The 18975-nt window shown below is 39.4% G+C and overlaps 3 protein-coding genes across 3 annotated transcripts in view; 2 read left to right on the top strand and 1 right to left on the bottom strand.

The window, feature by feature from the left end:
• ank1b (ankyrin 1, erythrocytic b) overlaps positions 1-2466 on the top strand; it is a 111787-nt gene extending 109321 nt beyond the window's left edge. Inside the window, exons 40-43 of the mRNA XM_036587930.1 lie at positions 987-1275; positions 1400-1480; positions 1999-2090; positions 2392-2466. Of these exons, the coding sequence (XP_036443823.1) occupies positions 987-1275; positions 1400-1480; positions 1999-2067 (439 nt within the window). The 3' untranslated portion in view covers positions 2068-2090; positions 2392-2466. The remainder of the gene's footprint in view (positions 1-986; positions 1276-1399; positions 1481-1998; positions 2091-2391) is intronic.
• A 6011-nt stretch (positions 2467-8477) lies between these two features.
• On the top strand, positions 8478-13705 carry eif4ebp1 (eukaryotic translation initiation factor 4E binding protein 1). Its single transcript, XM_036588570.1, has 4 exons — positions 8478-8669; positions 8815-9003; positions 11922-12110; positions 12936-13705. The coding sequence occupies exons 2-4, from the start codon at positions 8868-8870 to the stop codon at positions 12965-12967; spliced, it is 357 nt and encodes a 118-aa protein (XP_036444463.1). The 5' UTR covers positions 8478-8669; positions 8815-8867; the 3' UTR covers positions 12968-13705.
• Positions 13706-14140: 435 nt separating this feature from the next.
• Positions 14141-16211, bottom strand: ndr1 (nodal-related 1). The gene is made up of 3 exons (XM_036588887.1): positions 15992-16211; positions 14400-15163; positions 14141-14293 (listed from the first exon to the last, which is right to left on the bottom strand). The coding sequence occupies exons 1-3, from the start codon at positions 16209-16211 to the stop codon at positions 14141-14143; spliced, it is 1137 nt and encodes a 378-aa protein (XP_036444780.1).
• Positions 16212-18975: the final 2764 nt, after the last annotated feature.

The following is an 18975-nucleotide window of genomic DNA, read 5'->3' as shown; positions in this document are numbered from 1 at the left end:
TGTGTATACTTTTAATGCTAGCTAGCTAAGTTTAATTCATATAGGCACTGACACCTATAGAAAAAATACTGTACATCTGAAAAGTGAAACAAAATCATTTTTGTCAGTAGTTTCTCCTGAGGTGAAATGATGCCCTGTTTAACAGATGCAGAGTAAATGTCATCACTCTAGCTTGTTCAGTTGTATGGAAAAGTTTAGGTGCCCCTGTTATATGACATGTTTTGTGAAAATAAATAAACATCTACAGAGAACACACTTTTGGACATATTAATGCACAGTTACTGTTTAATTGCTTAATTTAACATGTTGGGAAAAAATAAAACACAAATTGTTGCCTTTTTATGTTCTATTTTTCTGGTATGTTAAACTAAATATGTGAACTAATTACTATTGTGCAAAATGTTTCCTGTACAGAATGTGTCAACTTATTTTCACTTATAAAATCTACAGAACATTTTATTCATAAACATGTAATCAAATGTTTGCACATGACTGTGAATATGTTAATGAAGAAAATTACTTTAATAAGTAATTTATTTAAACCACTATAAAGTATTTACTTTGAGTTCCTTTAAATTAATATTTGCCCTGCACAAAGGCAGTTTTCACAGTTTTTATTAGGTTAACTTAAGCTGTCCAATAGCTTATCTTGAACATTAGCTCACAGATCTAGCTAACTACACACTATCTAGCTAAGAACACCAAATAAGATTTGGGTTTGGGTGTAATCAAGAGCTGTTGTGCTTATTATTGTAAAATGACAAAATCTAAAGAAAATAGCAAAAGAGCACAGAAGCAATTAAGATGAGATTAATTAGACTCAGTTAGAAGCTGAGTTGTGAAAAGAGAGCATTTAAAAATAGCTAATTCAAATACTTTATTAGAAATAAGCACAAGTAAAAGTAAAATTAAAAATTTTAATGATACTCCAAAAAGAAATATTAGTGGTCGTTTAATAATTTCTGTGCGTGTCCTTTCTGTCTCAGGCTAGGCAGCGGTGCTTTTCAGCCGTATGTCCAGGAGAAGGAGGCGTTTTCTGAGTCCCTGCACAGCTGGTCCCAGTCCAAAGGCAGACAGGCGGCGGGGTCATCTGGACGGGAGCAGAGCCAGCCGCGTGTGGCACAAGAAGCCCTGCTGACGCCGGTATGTGACACGGGCCATTCGGAGGTCCTGCGTGGGAGGCTCCTGGGCACTCAGCCCTTTGAGAAAGGGCTGGGCTTCTCCCACCAGGAGGGGGAGTTGCGGGTGTGGGACCAGGACAGACGGAAGGCACAGGTGTGTCCCCTGGCCTGTCCAGTCTAAAGCAGAAAGCTTATCTTCTCTGCAGAGTGGTGTACTTATTTCAGCATGAGCATTTAACTAATGAGAAACATAACACCCGGCTACTTCTTTTTTACAGAGAGATGAGCCAGTAGAGTTCACCAGTGAACATCTGAGGGAGGAGCAGTTCACTGATGAGCACGGCAACGTCATGAACAAAGTAGGTGCCTCTGTTTGTTTTGTTGAAGGTTTAGCGGATAAAGATGCTCACTGATGTTATAACTAGGGGTGGGAATCACTGAAGATCCCATGGTACAATTATCATTGCAAAATTTCCATCTATATTATTTACAAAATATAATTGTGAAGTAGACGGAGCAACGTTCTCCTACATTTACACATTTAGCAGACTCTCTTGTTCAGAACCATGTAGCTTTAGGAGTCTTGCCGAGGACTTTGTTTAGTATTACAGTGGTGTTCTAAAGCATTTTGGTACCCTATGTTCTACCAGTGGGCCTAATACATGGTCGAAATATTAGTTTTTAAGTAATAAAATGTTGATACTTGGTCCTCCATGTATCGCTGCTATTTTTTCAAAGTACTGCGATACTGTGTTGTATAATTTTATTTCTCCCAGCCCTAGTTATAACCCCATTAGTTTCGGACGGATTATGTCAGTATTTCTGAGGCCGTCTCTCCCCCCCCTCCCTGTCCTCCCTCCCTCCTTCCCTGCTCTAGCTGGGTGTGGATGTGAAGAGGGGAGCGCAGGCTGTGAAGCACGCCAGTCTGCGGAGAGTAAAGCACTGAAACTAACACATACTGTCCTGAAGGTATGGGACAGACAGAGCAGGACTGGACTGTCACAGTTCATTAATAGACATAGAAAATTAACTAGCACAAAGTCATAGGCAGGCGACAGCGCATCTTAGCCCTATTTCTAAGTCACAGCCCATTAACAGATATGCACAGTGGACAGGCATCAAGTCAAAAGTAGGCGACAGCATATCTTAGCCGTGGTTCTCTAACAAACGCCATCAATCCAATGCTTAAGGCTGAGGGCAGGTTTTTAAGGACAGATTGGTAAAGTACTTCTTTTTTATTAAGTGCAGTTCTTCCTGTGCTGTTCTCCAGGGCCGGACATCCACTGCCAAACCATCCTTCACCCAGACACACTTGGGAGACAGAACGAGACGAGGGGTGCACGAAAGGCAGGACGATGGGAGAAAAAGCACTAAATGAAGGAAAATGACAACACATCCCACCCTCTACTACTCCCCCAAAAAAACCCGACAAAAACGACCGCGGGGCAGCGCTTGAGAAAAGGAGGAGATCTACCTGTAGTTTTGTATCATTTTTAACAACAATGAAAAAAAAACATACAACTAGCGTAGGGCATGATCTTTTTGTACAAAAGATGAAGAAAAAAATACCACAAAAAAATCAAACAAAAGTGCTTCCTGTCAACTGTAAACGCATGATTGATTGCTGGTGCATGACCTATGACCTTTGAGCTGTCATTATCTATAAACTGAAATGGTACATGGTAAAGGACCATCATCGCAGGACCGCACAGAACTTGCGGACCTTCATTCCAAAAAAGGAAGGAGTTGAACTGAAAAAGAGGGTCGTCTCGGGACAACACAGCCAAAAAAAGCAACAGTTCTTCTTTTCCTCAACAAACACAAAGCAGCGTAGCCTATGCTGAGCCCATCACTGCTTCATTTACATGGGCCCTTTATCCTGTTACTAATTGTGACTATATGCACTCTATGCTATGTGAATGTGTGTCCGTGTGTGCGTGTGTGTGTCCGTTATCTAAAGCATGTGTAACTCGCTTCTGGCTTGGCACTGAGCATTCTTCTCCTGCCACGTTGAGAGCCGTTCAGTGTGTGAATGAGAATAAGCTCGCTGTGCTCTCTGCTTGTGAGTGTCTGTGTGTGTGTGTCTTTCCAGGCTTTTTTCGATCCCCTTCGTGAAATGTGTTTGTGTTCCTTTGATACAGTCCGCCACGTTTTGTTTATGTACTACCTGGTTAGAATCAAAAGGGTGCCCCCTAAGAAGAGGGAACATTCGATATAATATGTCTGTCGGTCTGTTTGTGCCAGTGCAACACCCCAATGTCCCTCACCACTATTATAGTGACTGTCTCTCTATCTCTCTCTCTCCCTATCTCTGTGTCTGTTTTTCTCTTGTAGGTGTCTGTCTTTTCTTTAAGCTCTGTATCTCTCTCTCTGAGCCTGCCTCACGTTTTGTTGCTCTTGCCATCTTTCTCTCCTCAATCTTTGTCTCTGTCTTATTCCTTCTCTTTCTCTCTCTCTTTATGTTTATTTTCTTTGTTTTTCTTTATTTATTCTTTATGTATATATGTATATATATATAGATGTATATATACATATATATATATATATATATATATATATATATATGTGTGTGTGTGTGTGTGTGCGTGTATATATACAGACAGGCGAAGGTATGTATATATATATATATATATATATATATATATCTTCGCCTGTCTGTCTGTCTTTCTCTCCTCTTTATGCCTCTCTTTCTCTTGCTCTCTCTGTCTCTGTTTTATCTATCTTAGTGTCTTTCTCTCTTTTTGCTCTATATTTCTCTCGCTTTCTTATGCTATCTTTATGTTCTGATCTCTCTTTAGGAGTCTGCCTCTCTGTCTGTTGCTCTCTCTCCCTCTCTCCCTCTCTCCCTCTCTCTTTCTCTCCCTTTATGCCCCCCACCCATTGAGCCATCCATATCTGTAGTCTGTGTACTCAGCTCCAATGGACTGACTCCAGTGACTGATGTAGCACTGCGCGCTGCTCCTCATGCTTCTCTATGGGCCTGCCCTGGGGCCCACACTCATCCTTCATTTCCTGGGCATTATTGTTTTGACCCTTACTGACTAACGAAAGTTTGTAGCAGAGACGCACAGGGTTCTGGTGCGCACTTTGAGTTACTGCCAATATAATATGTACAAGGCAGGACAACATTTCAGTTGAAGAGAGAGTGTTTTAAATCTTTTGATGTTTTAAATTTGCAGTAACATCCATGTAGATGTACAGTAAGCATAGACAGATAAATATATACAGACAGCACTGTGATAGTCCACCTTGAAATTGACCCCTGAACTGTGAACTCACAACTGTCTGTTGTTGTTTGGCTTTATATGTCTCACCAACACATACCCATACAGATCTATTAATATACAGTAAAGCAGACATTCTTTGTAATTATATCTATCACACGTGCATCTTTACATTCATTTGTTGATTTACTGCATAGTGAATTTTGAGGAGATCCCAAGCAAACTATTTACGCTTAAACTACCAAAGCAATAATATCAAACATGGTAACAGTTGGGTGTATGTATGTGTGCGTGGGTGCGTGTGAGCCTGTGTTCAGTATTTATTGTATACACCCAACATTTGAGTAGCATTTCTAAGACTTATACAGTCCAAGTGATATCAGTACATGCATGAATACAAAAAGTCACTCAGTATGCAAGCATGTGACTTTCATACCGACTTAGGTTCGTTGAACGGACTCCACATACCGATGTCTTAAGGCTGCGAGCTGGAGGGGGAGCTTTGTTGGCTGCGTAATCCATAAGACTTAGTTTTTATATGACTTGATGGCTGAAACTCAGCTCAGTACTCAAATGTAGCACAGACGCTTACATATTCACATGAGCATTTATTTTTTTCTGTTTTGAAGAAAACAGGTTTTAAACACATTTGTAACAGTTTAGTGTGAGTGAATGAACGGATGAATGGATGGATGGATGAATGAATGTCCTTGTCCATAAAAAAAAAAAGTGAACAGATCTACGAATCTATGGTTAATGGAAAAAGTGATTGTATTTTAAGCTAAAGTCCTAATTCTGTGGTGAATGAGTGATGCTATGTTCCCTGTGTGTTTCCTCACTTCCACTGACTGTAATCTTAGTTTTTTTCTCTACAGTTCACTCAGGTTTGTGTTAACCAATGATTTTTTTCTTCCACGTATCGACACCCATTCAGAGATTAATCCTACAGTATGACCATCTACAGGAACATGAGTATTGTCATTTGAGGGGCTTTGGGGTGTGGGCAAGGGGCAGCAGTTACTGCAGAATTAAATATGTGATGGATATCGGTCAGACTTGCTCGGACTCATCTAATGTTTGAGCTGGTCCAGTTAAATTAAAGGATCGTCCATTGACGTATGCAGGGGGTTTGAGGGCTGAGTGGGGGGAGGGCGAGGACATGGTGTCCTTTTTAAAAAAGGGCACGCAGTATGAAAGGACATTACAATTATGATGTATTACAATGAGTTTATGTAAAATGTTACTGTTGCAAAAATCTAGAGTTCACCTATACTCCTTTAGAATGGATAAACGACAATATTAACGCAATATCATATTACTCTGTACTAAGGAATGCAACTGCACACATGCACAGAAAAGATGTTTTTAATAAAGAATATATGTATAAATATATGACAAAAAATATAAATATATATATTAATTAGAATGCTATGCACCCTTATTAGAGTTGTTATGGATGTACTTTAAGCATACTAGCTAGAATCGAGTTATATGAACATGCCCATATCATGGGGAATGTAGAGGCTTTGTAGCTATTTGGACTTGTTTTCTTTTCTTTTTTTATTGTTATGGAGAGAAGAAAAACAAACATGAATATGTATACAAGCCTTTTAATCAGATTCATTCTGACATGAAGATGTGTATAGATCATTTACCCTGCACACCAGCTCAGACCATTTACAGAAATTAATAAAGAAAGATGTGACATATTCGGAGTGGTCTGGAACTCTGTGTGGGGGTCTGAGTGTGTGTCAGAGAGAGAGAGAGAGAGAGAGAGAGAGAAATGGGCTTCCATTTGTGTCCCACTGATATTATGTTTACAAACGTATATAACGTGCATGTTTCATATAAATGACTTTACTATCTTAGCTGTATACAGCACTTAGAAAACAACATTTTCTGCACTTTACCTTGAAATATAATCAGACACTCTTCAACAATATTATGATACGTTTTTCATAAGTCAACAATTACATGTACTCATTATAGTCAGTCAACCCTGTAACCAGAACACATTCAACCTGAAAGTCACATATTCAGCAAGAATGGAAATCTTTATTTTCAATGATATTGTGGCATTGACTGACAAGGTCACTTGTCATTTAAATCATGAACTTTTCTGAACTTACTCATTTAAAGAAATACAACCCCATTCAAAAACGCTGTGTAGAATGTAAATAAAAATAGGATGCAGTGATGTCTAAATCATGTAAACCATATTTTTAAAGGAAAAATACTACAAAGACAACAAATCAAATGTTGAAACTGAGAGATTTTATTGTTTTTTGAAAAGTATATGCCCATTTTGAATTTGATGCCAACAATACGTTCCAAAAAAGTTGGGATGGGGGCATGTTTACCACTGTGTTTCATCACCTCTTCTTTTAACAGCACTCTGTGTGTTTGGGAACTGAGGAGACCAATTGCTGTAGTTTTAAAAGTGAAATGCTTTCTCATTCTTGTTTGATATAGGATTTCAGCTGCTCAACAGTTCGGGGTCTCCTTTGTCGTATTTTTCATTTCATAATGCAGCAAATATTTTCAGTGGGTGTCGTTGTATGGATGGCAGCATATGTTGCCAAAACATGTATATATAGCGTTCAGCATTAATGGTGCCTTCACAGATGTGCACGTAACCCATGCCATGTGCACTAATGCACTCCTGTATCATCATGAATACTGGCTTTTAACTGTGTGCTGATAACAAGCTGAGTGGTCTTTATCCCAGAGGACACAGTGTCCATGATTTCCAAAAAAATTTAAAATTTTGATTTGTCGGAGCACAGGACACTTTTCCACTTTGCCTCAGTTCATTTTAAATAAGCTCAGGCCCAGAAAAGGTGTCAGTGTTTCTGAATCCTGTTTATATATATGATTTCTTCTTCGCATTTTAGAGTTTTAACTTGCATTTGTGGATGCAGCAACAAACCGTTTTCACAGACAATGGTTTTCAGAAGTGTTTCTGAGCCCATGCAGTGATTTCCACTACAGAATCATGTCTGTTTTTAATGCAGCGCCGCCTGAGGGCCTAAAGATCATGGCCAGCAAATACTGTTTTTTGGCCTTGTCCCTTGCATACAGAGATTTCTTCAGATTCTCTGAATCTTTTAATGTTCTGTACTGTAGATGATGAAAAACAAAAGTTCTTTGCTATTTTACATTGAGGAACATTATTCTTGAGTTGTTGCACTATTTGCTCGTGCAGTCTTTCATAAAGTGGTGAACGACTTCATCTTTACTTCTGAAAGACGTCATATTACTGACCTGTTGCCAATTAACCACCAGTTGTTTTTTTAGCATTACACAACTTTACCAGCCTTTTGTTGCCCCCATCCCAACTTTTTTGGAACATGTTGTTGGTATAAAATGCAAAATGGCCTATATTTTTCAAAAAAACAATACAATTTCTCAGTTTCAACATTTGATGTGTTGTCTTTATACTATTTTCAATGAAATATAGGGATTCAATCATTTGCATATCATTCCATTTTGTTTTTATTTACATTTTGCACAGCATCCAAACTTTTTTGGAAATGGGGTTGCACGTTTAAGTAAATTATTAGAATGTCCTCAGTGCTCTTAAGCCATTAGCATGGATGCAAGTTAACCACATTTTGTGTATTTGCTAGTTCTGTGCTAAAACAAGCGAACCCCCTTCCTTTAACGTAGTTACTGGTTTAAGCCATCGTCAGCAAAGACGCCTACTAAAAATGAGACATTCCTTCCCAATACATTTTTGAAGGGTGGAATGCATGTTTTCTTAAATTCATTCTTGAAAATGTGTTTAAATAAATAACGAAAGAAAGAAAAAAAAACAAAGAAAATTTAAGTGTTAAGAATTCCAAGAGCTCAATGGCACCCCATTTATGGAATAACACATGTGGCTATTTCATTACTGTTTTATCATCACTATTTTATTTACCTGGGCGAACGTTTTGAAGGAGTTGTTACACTCCGTAAAACAATGAAACAGCGAACCTATTTGACCTTGAGAAAACGGAGGAAAAGAGACCTGCAACGCGTGAACACATGAAAAACTACAAATCCCATCGTGCACTTGCAATTCCCTACCCCGCCAGAGGGGGTGACATTGTGTCGCGGTGTGCGTTTTCAATACCTCTTTGCTGCTGATGTTTTGTTGAGTGTGTGGTGTGTGTGTGTGTGTGAGAGTGAGTGAGTGAGTGAGTGAATGTGAGAAAACGTGCTTGTAGGGCAGTCTAGCATTTTAGCTAGTTTGCTAGTCTGAATGAAGTGTTATAAAAGCTCACATATTTAGTACTATTTATATTTGTATGTTGTCATCGCGTGCAAAAAAACGGAGAAGGTAAACCGTTAATACCGAGACCAGCTTGCTAAGTGTGCTGTTGCTAACTAACATGCTGCTTTTCCTGACACGTTTTCTCGTGGCGAGTTAGCAACATGGCTAGCCTGCTGAGTTCTGTTGTTTCCCTTTGGTTTATTTGGTTTAGGGTGCAGACACACGGTTCGACAACAACGGCAGCTTGTTGCAAATAGTTGCAGAATGTCCGTAAGCAGTCAGAAGAGCACCAGTCGGGCAATCCCGGCCACCAGAAGGGTGACAGTCAACGATGCGGCCCATTTGCCCCACGATTACTCTACAACGCCCGGAGGGACCTTGTTCAGCACGACCCCCGGAGGTAAAGCTCGTGGTTTTGGAGCTGAATCGTTCCCTATTGGCGAAGTTGAAGTCGGCTTTTTATTCGCCAGCTTCTTGTTCGAATTTTCCCGTTCCACCTTAAATGGTGCGGTAGTTACATTCTGGCCTCAGGCTCCAGAATTTAGCTGCTGCACCATTTAAGGTGGCACGGGAAAATTCGAACAAGAAGCTGGCAATCTGGAAGCCAACTTCAGCCTCGTTTATTATTGTGGGATAGCTTGCAGTTTTTTTCTTGCAGTTGCAGTTCATCTCTTGTCTAGACGACCTCGTGGACTCTGCTGTAGCATCGGCTTTGTGTAGGCTGGGGATTACTGCTGCTTTTCTTTCTCTATGCTGCTGTCATCCTGTCTGTTCGTATATGTTGTTTGTGATTCTCTCTTTGTTCGTCTGTGATTCAGTGTATTTCTCGATGCAGCAGGAGTGCTTGAAAACGTGACTTACCTTAAGGTGGAAATCCATCGGTTTTTCTAACTTGGACGTAATTTAATGGTTGAGGTGTAAACAAAGTCTAACTGGTTTGATGTGAAATGGTTCATTTTAGAGAAATATACCAGCTCAGATTTATTTACAATGGTAGTGAGCCAGTACCAAGGATTACAATGTCTAGAACGCAAATGTAGCCATTTTATTATTATTTAAGAGACATTAAACATTTCAGACGTCTGGTTCCTATCACCACCACTGTGAGCAATTCTGATTCGGTATCTTTCCCTAGAATGGCACATTCCACCTCAAATCACTCTGAATGACACGGTTTACATCTTAACGATTTAATTATGGAGAAATACTGAAAAGTCTGTGGGCTTCCCCTGTAATATGATGTTTTAATTCTAAGTTTTTTACAATGTGTATATAGTGTGTGTGTGTGTGTGTGTGTGTGTGTGTGTGTATATATATATATATATATATGTTATATATATATATATATATATATATATATATATATATATATATATATATATATGTGTGTGTATGTATGTGTATATGTGTGTATATATATATATATATATATATATAAAATGTGTGTATGTATATGTGTATATATATGTATATAATATGTAAAAAGTCTGTATTCAGTGGTTTGGAATGTATTTGTTTTCACCGAAGAGCTCAGTGGCAGCAGCTCCCCAGTACTCCAAGTAACGGGAAGATGTTCCAACAGCCCTTCCAGCCACACATACAAAAACAATGCTCATCATCTCAATGACAAATACACTATTTTAGTGACATGCAGTGTCTCTTGCCAGTCAGAGCCTATGGCTTCTGATATGCACAGTTTAAGATAGAACTATAGCTTAATGATGGGTTTTGGAAAAAGTATGTCAGTAGCCAAGAGCTGTATGAAAGATGACTGTTGCTGGCATGTGACTTCTTATGGATTTCCTCAATTTTACAGCCACTCACTTCTTCTTTTCTCCCTCACAGAAAGCCATCTGTATTTCGGTTATGTCTGTTTGGCCGTTTCATACCCACATAAGTATAAATGTATGGGCTGTGTTTGTCCACCTCACCGTTTTACAAGATGAATGTTCTATGGCACTACTGCGTTATGTTGTAAACAGTCATAGTAGCAGAACTTTCAGTACTTTATGAGCCCTTTAGTACAGTGATGCAACAGTCAAGTAATGGCTTGCAAATTGTAAACATTGGATTGTTTAGTGGCGTCAAAGGTGTATGTGACTTTAAAATAAAGTAATTTGAAGTTTTTTTTCTGTAGTCCTTGTGTTAGAATACTGAGACAAAGCTTACGTTTGTACTGAATGCGTTCTGTTCACAAGACGCTGTGTGTATGAAAGCTGGCAACTTGGCCTTGAAAGTTAGTGTATTTATTTATATTTTGCTTCAGGAACTGGCACTTAAGATGTCTAACATATCACTTAATTTATTTCTTTCTTTACGTGTCTATTTCTTTAGCCAATAACTCATTTTCTGTAGTGGAGTTGGATTATACGTAGTGTCTTTTTATTAGAACCTAAGGGAAAATACTTTGTGTGTGCATATGTGAGTGTGTGTGTGTGTGTGTGTGTGTGTGTGTGTGTGTGTGTGTGTGTGTGTGTGAAGGTTGACCCAGAACTCAAAAGGCTGATAACAGCAGGACTGATACCGTGTTCCCACTGTCCACTCTAATGCAGCCTGGCCTTGTTTTTTTTCTTATTTGCTTTCTCAAAATATCTTCAGTGCCTGTCAAAATATTGCCAAACTTATGATTGTCATATTGTATAACATATTTAACATATTTTGCATTCAAAAAGTAAAAACTAAATAGGGCTGAATGATATAGGGGAAATATCTAATTGCTAATCTGTTTTTTTAATTGAGCAATATTGTGACTGAGATTTAAATTGCGATTATTTTCTGTCAAATTTCGTTCCAGGCCTGTTTTGACCAAGAAAACAAAAGTACATGCACGTTTTCTTGTTGTAGTTGTGGCAGATTGATTGGTCTAACTCATCTACAGGCTGCTTATGAGCTATATGTTGTTCGATAAAATTTCCTCATTTAAAACTCAGGACAGCATTGTTGTTGAGGGTTATAATTAAAATTGTAGCTTTTGTGATTTAAATTACTGTACTCTTTTTTTTTTTGTGTGATTCTGATACAAAAACAATTATTCTTTCAGCCCTAAAACTGAATATGATATGGGTACGCTTTACCTTACCACATTGTCAGGGCAGGTTGAGGCATGCAGAGAAGCACTTTTCCTGGTGACAATGACACACCCTACATGCACCAGCTGACCTCTGTGACTCTGGGTAGACTAGCCCTGTTCTAGGTAGACAAGCCCTTTTACCTTTCGTCTGAGACTGGCTACTGTGTCCTAGTTTCAGCTATTGCAAAGAAAACAGCAAAACTAGTTTCAGATCAGTGTAACTAACACCTCATGACTCACTTCTGTAGGCACCCGAATCATCTATGACCGAAAATTCCTGCTGGACTGTCGCAGCTCCCCATTGGCTCGCACTCCCCCCTGCTGCCTCCCTGACATTCCAGGGGTGACCAGCCCTCCAGCAGCTACAGTCAATAATGAAAAGGCACATGCCCAAGAGCCTGTCAACAACGTCAGTCCTCCTGTGGACAAGGGTGCAGGTAATATAATAATAGTACAGTAATGCCACATTTCACATACACTGCAAACTTTTGATTCTTTTCTTCAAATGCTGGAATTGTTACAGATACTATATATAATTAATATCACTAATACCATTTATGCCAGTCAGAGATTCACAAATATAAGTGCCCATATCAAGGAAAACAAAATTCCTCTCTTTTATGAAATAAGGCTAAACATTGTTAAAGATTTAAAAGTAATAATCGCTGACCAATCTGTTCATAGAAATCAAGCAGCAAAAACAACCTGTGTTGAATTCTTTGTTTTTGTGATATCACAGTATTCATTGCTTTTATGCATATATCTCCTTGTGAATCCTACAGCAGTTTAGCCCTGCCCATTCGTGGACTGCTTTTTGAATGAGGCACAGTAAGGGGCCACTCAATTTGGAGGTCATCAGTGTAGATCAGTCTTAAAAGCACAGTAACAAAATAGGCTGTTTTAATTCTAAGGCATAAAATAGTAAAAATGTGTTGTGACTGTTTTCCATGTGATTTGCACTTTATGCACTAGAAAAAAAGTGTCATGTATGTTCCTTATAAATCTGAAGTGATTACAAACAGTCTAGTCAAAGTGGTTATTGATTTTTATGAGATCCTGTGATATTGTGATATTGACACAGGCTAGCTGTTGTGCAGTGTAGCAATGAAATCTCTTGGCAGAAACACAAAAATAGAAGCATTACGTGGCTGGCCCTGTGAGAAATTATGCATGTGACAGCTGGTTAGCTGCAAATTGACCAGCTCTGCTTATATTGCCTTGTGTGTTATTAATGCTATGTTGTGGGTTTCTGTTTTGTCCAGGGGAGGACGCCCAGTTTGAAATGGACATCTAGCCACAAGGAGAGTCCATTACACAAAGGAGGTGATGGCTAAGACGTATATTACTGTGATGATGACTGTGTCCTAAAAAGATGAGTGAAATAGAAGATTACTCCATCCACATCATCTACACTCTTCAATTATCTGCTGTTTTTTTTTTTTCTTTTTCCTTTTTTCTGTAATGATGCTGTCATTTAAGACACGCACAAGCCATTACCTTTGAGTCTGAAGGTCATCTCACACTGCTGTGCCTAAAAGAGTCACTAGGGTTGTCAGGTACTGCCACCCAAGCCCACTGCTGCAGGTGGTCCTGTCTAGTTATGTCTCTGTTTAAGATTCTGCTCATCTTGTAGGCCAAGTGAATTTTGACACAGCTTGTGTAATTTTCTGAGTGACCACTGGGGGGACCAGTGGTTTGTTTGAAATAACCTTTTTATGTCATGTGCCACCCAGAACCTTCTTACCACATCTGAAAGATTTAGCATAAGATAACAAAGGATAATTTGACCACTCTTTTCTCTTGGCAGCGTTACCTTTTGTAATGATAAAAATCGAAGAAATTTCAGTTTCTTTTGAAAAGTATTTTCACCTAAAGTGTCATTCAACTGAATGTAAATGCCTTTTTTATTTTGTTTATGCAGTGTAGTTCTCTTCAGTTAAAGAGGAATATATTGTGCTCTATTGTTCCTTAAGAGACATTCAAACATATGAAAAATGCTGCAAATGAGCAATTAAAAAAACATTTGAATTCATTTCATCTGTTGACTTTGATTTGGTGCATATGATAATGACTTTCACAATGCAATAGAAAGGTTTGAATAAGAGTCAAGATTTACTAGATATGCATAAATATTTCAATACATTTTGCAATTCACAATTTTCTATGTACAAATATACATCTTATAAACATTAAAAGTAAGGCACGGGGGGAAAAAATGTAGCTGCCGATTGATTTCAAGTGAAAAGGCACTCTTGACATGAAGTTATGCAAGCACTGCAATAATGCAAGTATAATCAGTGTATGAAAGGGCTATATTTAATAAATTATGATGCAGAAATACGTCTGTAAATGATCTGCATTTAGAACTAGAAGTCTCTTTGCTTTAATAGTGCTGAAGTCTCTAGCTTTGTGGGGCAGGCATGAGTAGAGATGTTCTTAAGTGCTGAAGTTGCTCAGTGTTTGGAGATCAGTGGCAGCCACATGCCTCTGCCACCATGCCTTCATGATGTCTCATCACCATCTTCCCATTCTCATAGTACAGCATAGAGAGAGGAGCCAGGCGCGTAGGCACACAGGATGGGCATGGGACGCGGTCCGGGTGATGCAGCTTCAGAAGACTCTGTAATAAAGAGAGAAAAAGAAATGTTAACGTCTCATCTGGGAATTTAGTAAGTCACACATGATAACAATTACTGTGAATTTATATTTAGTTTGACCATCCTTACCTGCATGTATGCATGGTTTGTTGGGGTAAGGGACTCGTCCACTGGTGTAGGGCAGCTACCCTCACAGCGATAGGCATTGTATCTCTTCGGATAGATGATCCATTCGCTCCAGCCAATCTGATCGAAGTCCACCCACATGTCCACCTTTCTGCACAGAGGCTTCTTTTCGCCCTCTGCTTGGGGGGCTCCAATATGCACGCCCGCCCCCGCTGCCTCACGCACTTTCTTATGAACCCTGTGGTTCCGCTTGTGCCTCCGGGCTACAGACCCATGACCACTGCTGGTGCGATCAAAAGCCACATACTTGGAGTGCTCAGCTGTGCGGATGAGAGTAGATGCTTTTCTCTGCGCCTGCTTGGAGTAGACCACCATCATGACGCTGTTGGCTGTTGGATGCTGGACAGTCTTAAGCTCCTGGCTTGCTCCTTTTCTCAGTTCCTCCTGGCTTGGTTCCTGGGTCGGCAGTTGCCCACCCTGATGCAGCCAGTACTTCAGGAGCTGAGTCATGTTGAGGACCCTCCAAGAAGAGTGCGAGGAAGACTTGCTCAGTGTGGCTCTGAGGCTGCCCAGGTGAAGACGCTCTTCAGCACAGGGGTCCTGACCACAGTGGCCTTTAGGAGCGTGGTAGATGTCCACCACAGTGTTATCCGAGGTGGAAAACTCTGGAAGGCGAACGCGAAGCTCTGACCGCTGGACGTTGTCGGTGGCTGAGACGGAGGACATGTCAAAAGTGATGGCCCACTTGTCACCCACCTGGTGGCAACCTAAGGAAAATCACACAGAGACAGATAGCATCAGCACACCATCGACGTATTTCTTAATGCAACCTCAGACGTGCGAAATATTTAATTGCGTAATGAATGTTCGGCGCTTAACGATCCCAAAAGACACTTTTCACACTTTGGCAGTCAAGCACTTAATAAAGCTCAAGGCCTGTAGTATCAGATTGTGTATTCCTACGTAGCCTCGCTGCTTTGAAAGCAGACGTCTTGAAGCTAAGCTAATACACAAGACTAATAAATCACTCCGGCAAATTGAAGACAGCTAATCTGCTACGGAATCAGACTAATTTTTTTTCTTAAATCCTGGCGCTGAGGAAAACTCAAATAAATGAATAAATAAATAAACAAACAAACTTTCAAAATAATACTAAATATTACGATAAAAAATGTAAAATATGAAATATTAACAGCTTAAAAACGTTAAAACTACTGTTTTTTGAAACTTTAAAAATTGAAATAATTCTGAATAAAACGGAAAATAAAAATGACATGATAAAATTAAAAAGAAATAGGCAAAAAAATAAAGTATAATAAATTCCAAAAATAGGAAAACAGATCAATAAAAATTACATAATAAAAGCTAAAAAAAGTAAGAATATCATAATATTTTGTTTTATTTATCAAATAAACAATAAAATAGTTATAATAAAATGTAGTTAGAATATGATAAAATTTGTCTTAAATATAAGAATGTTAAATAAACTAAACATTAAACTTCTAATTCCTTTTTCAAAATCGTGACTACACAAAGCTCATATTAATGTAACAGCTAACTCATAATAAAACCATAATTTGATGAAGTCTACTCACTCTTGGCCAGCAGGCTGAGCACTGAGTCGGCGTGATGCAGAGCCTCCTTTCCGCGGCTGCTGTCCGGAGAGCTGCCCGCCCGGCGGCCCTCAGACAGCGCGCTGCGGTACAGCTGCATCATGTAGGGCGGGTAGGAGGAGCGGGGCTCCCCCAGCGGGGGTCTATCCGAGCGGACCCCTGCCAACAAGAGCACCACCAGCATCCCGCAGATCGGCCGCATCGTGGTAGAGATCATATCCAATAGAGAGAGATGAGAACGGAGAATAGAGGAGCTGCGTGGTGTTTCTCCTAAGCTGTCCTCTTGGAGAATGAGCGATGCTTTTTTGGTCCCTCTGAGACCAAACCGAGACTACTTATAGAAACGAGGGTCCTTTTGATGGTCGGTGCCATCTTCAGGGCCTTTGAGGGGCTCAGAGGGAGGCTGGAGGGCTCACACGAGGGTCGTTGGGGTACCGAAACCGAGCCGCCTTTAGTGTGACGAAAGGTGTGAAAACATCAATCCATGTAGCTTAAGTGCGCGCGCGGCCTGCCTTTTCATACTGCTCTCGCGAACAATGACATCAGTGGAGCAGATGAACTCATAAGCGCTGCTTTGATTAATGGCAGTAAAAACATTGCAACTTCTGCATAAAAATAGAGGAAGTCAGTTTTGTTACTTTCACTTTTCACCTTATTAAACGACGAGAGAAGAAATTAAATATAGAAAGATTTGTGACAATTACGTCGTTAAGAATCACCCTCCTCACTTAGGCTGCTGTGGAGTTGCTACTATCTCGTTCTTGGCACCCTGGTGGGCTACACTGCCGTGTTCCCACATAAACGGTTCGCCAAGGTGCTTAAAGGCCATTTAAAATGTAGCCACGTTTACGCTGAGCATTAATAAGGCTAATAAAAACAATGACCCCACAGTGCTGCAGCCTAATATCCAGCTGGACAATTACAGCTAAAATCATTTGCTAGGCTATTTACAGCCTTTCACTAATCCATTTTAGTATTAGATCAGGAGAAATTAACAGATGTGAATAGGTGTTATTATAGTGTGTGAAAAACAAAACAATAGATCTTGCCTAATTAACCCATTAATATCCATATCCTTTGGTCCATATATTCTGAGCACAAATCTGAAAAACATTTGCAAATTGATCAAACCATATGGCTAAAAAGTGAGATAATCACTTAATTTAAATCTTACATTTGTTGAGCGACTTGTTGCAATCAAACAATGGAAAATCCAGATTTGATTATGAATAAAATTATGAAAAAAAAGGTTCTGCTAGATGTTTATTCAATGTATAACTACATAATTATGGGAAACTGAGTTACAGAACATGTTATATGGCATCTTGTCATTTTACATGGATGGGTTAAAGAACAAAAGATAAAAAAAAACAAAACAAAAACATATGTTCAATAGAGAGAAATAAAGTTCTGTTTTGCATCCTCATTAACATGTTTATTCGAGTCCTAATACACTATCCAGCCGACCTGTAGGCCTAGTCTGTTATGCGCCGGGGCTCCTCAACTTCGTCCATCAAGAGGTCATGGCCTGTCACTCTGCAAAAAGTTATGTATGACGAGTTAAATAGGCAGGAAAATCACCAAACTGTGGTGGTCACCGGCCCTTCAGGACCTGATCTGAGGAGCCCGGAGCTATAGAGAGGAAGAGACCTGACTTTCGCATGTCTTCACATTAAAGAGGTGAGAGTTCATCTATGAGCAGGCAATCTGTTTTTCTACAAATGGTCAACAGGGGGCACTGTGTTACAATGCCTGACTGCTGCTTGCTGAGTTGTGTAAGTGAAGCCTGTGTGTGAGAGTATGGAGTCAGAATGATTTGATATTTCACTCTAATATGCTTTAGAATTAGAATTTGATTTCACTTCAGATGAACTTGCTGGTTTCCAAAAATATGCCATCACTCATTTCCTCCGACACTTGTTTTAATAACGTTTTGATAGAATTTATTTGAAGGGTTTTTAGAAACACTTGGCCAAGGCCAGGCTGGAGCCAATGCAGCTGTGATGTGCACGATTACAGCCAATTCTGACCATGAAGCTGGTCACTGTACAAGTCACCTGCACTCCAACGTGTTCCAGCTTTGGTAATTAACATGGAGATTGGCTTTCAGTCTCCCTCCCAGTTCAGAAGATTAGATGCTCTAATGGTATGTATGAGGCGCCTTGATCTTGTTTGAGTTCCCATAATAGAAGCCAATCAACTAACATGGAAAGTCCTATTGACATACATGAACGCTGAGCTTGCCTGATACTCTATAGTCAACATTCATTACTTCTGCAAAATCGCTTCGGTGGACATGGAATATACACTGTCAGAAAAAAGGTTATTGTATAGGTACATTTTTGCTTATTGAAATACAATGTAAATGTACCCTCAAAGGTACAACATGGTCCATAAAGTCCAATTATGTATATTTAGTACGTTTTAAAGGCCCACTACATAAACATTATCAGGGGAAAGAGGTGTGCTTGTACAGTTTCATTACCTAATGTTTTAAAATAGAAAAATTAAAAACCTGAAGTAAAGGTAGAGTGTATGGAGTCAATGTATATGTAAATATAGCTGTAAATATAATATCTTGCAATTATTATTATTTTCTGACAGTGTACAGGGGAAACACACATATATGACCTCTTCTATGAGTGGATTAATAACATTAAAGAGCCTGGAGTCAAAACTTAAAAAGCATAACTGCAACTGAACATGTTACAGTTATGTTCCCCAACTACAGGTACTTTGAAGGCACCACCCCACTGACAGCATTTGCACCCTGAAAGGTGCAGTTTTTTTCCTGAGTGTAATTTGATTTGTCTTAGAGATGAAGTCAACTAAATACAAAGTCAAAGTAAAATTGCATAACTGCTTTACAAGCAAAATAGTTTATTGTTGGTCTTCAGTTAGTTGCTGTATCCACAGGTGCCAAATCCAAAGAGTTTCCATTCACCTGGCTTCTAAAAGCAACCTCT

This window comes from Colossoma macropomum, unplaced genomic scaffold, assembly GCF_904425465.1.
Source record: "Colossoma macropomum unplaced genomic scaffold, Colossoma_macropomum, whole genome shotgun sequence".
Taxonomy (NCBI): Eukaryota; Metazoa; Chordata; class Actinopteri; order Characiformes; family Serrasalmidae; genus Colossoma; species Colossoma macropomum.
The sequence above is the reverse complement of the archived record's forward strand: the minus strand, read 5'-3'. Positions and strand labels throughout refer to the sequence as shown.